Below are 3291 nucleotides of genomic sequence, written 5' to 3'. Positions count from 1 at the left end.
GTCATATTCGGGAAACTGTTTTGAGATGATTTGAGCGTTGTGACCATCATAAGCAGTGGTCATACAGGGATGGACGGCAGCATTACTCAGGTAGGCTGTGGCATTCAGATTATGCTCAGTTGGTACTTAGGTGACCAAAGTGTTTAAAGAAAATCTCCCCCACACCATTACACCGACCAGCCATTGTAGCAAGGCAAGATGGATCCATGCCTTCATGTTGTTTAAACCAAATTCTGACCCGACCATTAAAATGCTGCAGAAATTGTGACTCGTCAAACAAGATTTTTTCCAGATTTTTTCCAAAATTTCTGCTGTCCAGTTTTTGGGGAGTCTGTGTGAATTTTGACACCCGAAGTGCTCCAATGCTGCTGTAGCTCATCTGCTTCAAGGAGACGCTCTTCTGCCAATCTCAGTTGTAAGAGACTGTTTAGTTTCGGTTCTTTCTATTGGCTCAAACCAGTCCTCTGGCATCTAAAGGGTATTTTTGCACACAGAATTGCCACTTGCTGGATAATTTCCCTTTTTTCAGATTGTTGTCTGTAAATTGTAGAATTGGTTGTGCATGAAAATCCCAGTTTCTGAAATATTCTGGCATCAACAACTATGGCCCATTCAGAGTCATATAAATTCTCTTTCATCCCTGTTCTGATGCTCAGTTTGACCTTCAGCAGATCTTCTTGACCATGTCTACACAGTGTTAATGCATTGCCTTTGGCTAATTAGATGTTTTCCCTAAAGTGAGCATCTTCTGAGACCTTCATTCATCTTGGGAACACAAATTAAGATATTTTAGATGAAATCCGAGAGCTCTCTCATCCTCTATAGACAGCACCGGTGCAAAGACGTTCAAAGTCGAGAAAAAAAAACAAAAAAACATGTGACTTCAGTGGCTGAACTATAATCATATGAAAACTTTAAGACCACTTTTGTGTGCCAAATAATAACAAATTTCTTCCCACATATTAAAGTGGCCAGCGAGTGCATATCAGATATGTGGACTTTAAGCATCCCAATAAAACTAACACAAGCTCAAAACTCTCCAAAAAAAAATTCTGATTAAAAAAAACAAACAAAACCGACACACCGAAAACTGTTACTAGATTACATAAATAATTTAATTACTTTTTTGGCACAATATACATATTGTTTCATCTATTTAAATATAAAGGCACATAAAAATTACATTGCTGTAATTTCAGTTTATCTCCACAATTTGAGTTTAAGCTCCGAGCTCATGTTAGCAACAATTAGCCAGCCATAACCCTATTTTTCGAACATTTCCCTCATTCTGGCATATAATCAAATGACAGACACTGATTTCGTACACAACACTTAAGTGGCTCTGATGAAGTGAAGCCAGACAAATAACAGTAACAAACCAAGGATCCCTGTGTAAAAGAGTGCTAACAGTGATTATTATTCAAATAAACACATTGTTAATTCAACATAATTACTTTAAATAGTTTAACAGATGAGGTAGAGCACAAAATATAGCTATAATTTAACTTACAAACCCTTTTCTGTTGTCTCGTTACTTTAATGTATTTATTACATAAAACAATTTATATAAATGTATGTATGGGTTATAAATGTTTTATAAATATTGAGATATTTATATCTCAAATAATAAATATTTCTTATTGGTATCTTAAAGCATTAACCTTATTGTTAATTAACTGTATGAATAGAAAATTGTCAATATGGTCGTAATTACCATATCTTTCTTTCCAAAATGAAAACTTATTTACTCAAGCAATTATAAACCTTTAGTTTCTTCTTTTGAAAAGATGATATTTTGACAAAAACATGAAAAACTGTAACCATTGACTTGCATGGTATTTGTTTTTCCTACTAGTATAGAAGTCAACAGTTTCTACAGGTTTCCAACTTTCCTCAAAATATCTTCCTTTCTGTTCAACAGAGGAAACTCAAATAGGTTAGAAACCACCTGATGGAGAGTAAATGATGACAGAATTTAGATTTTTACGTGAAACTGTCGCTTTAACTGCTAAAATGTGAGGCCTGCTTCTCCAAGCATCACTTTTTGGAGCTGAACATGAACACCACTCCTAAAACCACAATCACCCCGAGTATAACCTCCGCCATGCCGTCCTTCTTCATGTCCTCAGAGCGCCTCGTGTCCTTCTCCAGCATCTCCTGTGTGCGCTGCCTCCTCTGCTTTTCCTTCTGCAGCTGCTCTCCATAATGCGCCTTAATGAACGTGTCGAAGTCGAAGATCTTCTGCTGCGAGAAACCGACCGTCGGCGAGTGTCGAGCGCGGCTTTGCTGCCCGGACGCCGAACTCTCTCTTCCGGCGGCGCCTCTGCTGGAGCCCCGCAGGTCCGCTTGGCTCAGGATGCCGCGGTCGTATTTCCTCCGCAGGTCTTTATTGCCCAGAACATTGTAGGCCTCGCTGATCTGAGAGAACCGATGTGTGGCGTCGTCGCTCCCTGCGTTTTTATCAGGGTGATAAATGAATGACTGTTTATAATAAGCGGTCTTGATCTGCGCATGCGTGGCCGATGGAGACACTTCCAAAATGTCATAATAAGCAGACTTTGATTTGTGTAAGGGCTCTTCTGGACGGCTGTTATACTGCGTGCTGCTGTACGCTCTGCTGGAGGACATAAAGTGCCATGAATAATCATTAGGAAGGCCATAAGGAGTCTTTTTAGAAATGGATCTCCTTAAATGGGAGCGAGCGCCAGTATGGCTGGATAGAAGTTTTCCACGTTTTCCTAAATGCCAGCTCTTTCTGGAAAACACGTGAAGTTGTGGGGCCTTTGCCTTCAGTTTACGAAATTCAGTGTAATTGCTAATGTTATAGTCCAGCGATGCTTTAGCGCTGTTTGTTTCTTTGCACCCTCTTGGAGTCTCCACACCGGCCGGTCTCGTTTCGCACAGTATTTTATCCGCTTCTGTCCAGTCAAACTCCAATAGCTGTGGAGAATTTATTAAAGCTGCAATATACGGCGCGTTTGACACTGGTTTGCCGTTCTTATCCAAAAGTGGGCAATTTGAAAGCTTACAAGCTCTTCTGCCGAACCGCAGTCTGACCTCCGCCATTGTGCAGACTGAGATCAGCTGTAAACATCTTTTTCCGCGTGCAGCTAAGCGACCAATCAGAACTGCGCTTCTTTTGCAGGTCGAGTAGCTTTCGACCAATGCCGTGCGTGAAGAAAAATTCCACATGAGCGATTGGTGCGGCGTTCATGCTGCTAACACGTCATAGTGATTACATAACAGACTGTACGTTTTTTACAGTCTATGGTTTTAAGTGTGCTAAGGGCC

At 40.4% G+C, this 3291-nt stretch overlaps 1 protein-coding gene across 1 annotated transcript; it reads right to left on the bottom strand.

The window, feature by feature from the left end:
* Positions 1-1091: 1091 nt before the first annotated feature.
* On the bottom strand, positions 1092-3074 carry LOC130236816 (uncharacterized). Its single transcript, XM_056467587.1, has one exon. It carries the CDS (start codon positions 3064-3066, stop codon positions 2038-2040), a length of 1029 nt encoding a protein of 342 aa, XP_056323562.1. The 5' UTR covers positions 3067-3074; the 3' UTR covers positions 1092-2037.
* Between the last annotated feature and the right edge of the window lie 217 nt (positions 3075-3291).

Source organism: Danio aesculapii, chromosome 10, assembly GCF_903798145.1.
Source record: "Danio aesculapii chromosome 10, fDanAes4.1, whole genome shotgun sequence".
Lineage (NCBI taxonomy): Eukaryota > Metazoa > Chordata > Actinopteri > Cypriniformes > Danionidae > Danio > Danio aesculapii.
Note: the sequence above shows the minus strand (reverse complement) of the source record. Positions and strands in the feature narration are given on the sequence as shown.

What these genes read in the sequence shown, in the direction of transcription:
- LOC130236816 (XM_056467587.1), bottom strand. Translation starts at nt 3,066, where the DNA reads ATGGCGGAGGTCAGACTGCGGTTCGGCAGAAGAGCTTGTAAGCTTTCA.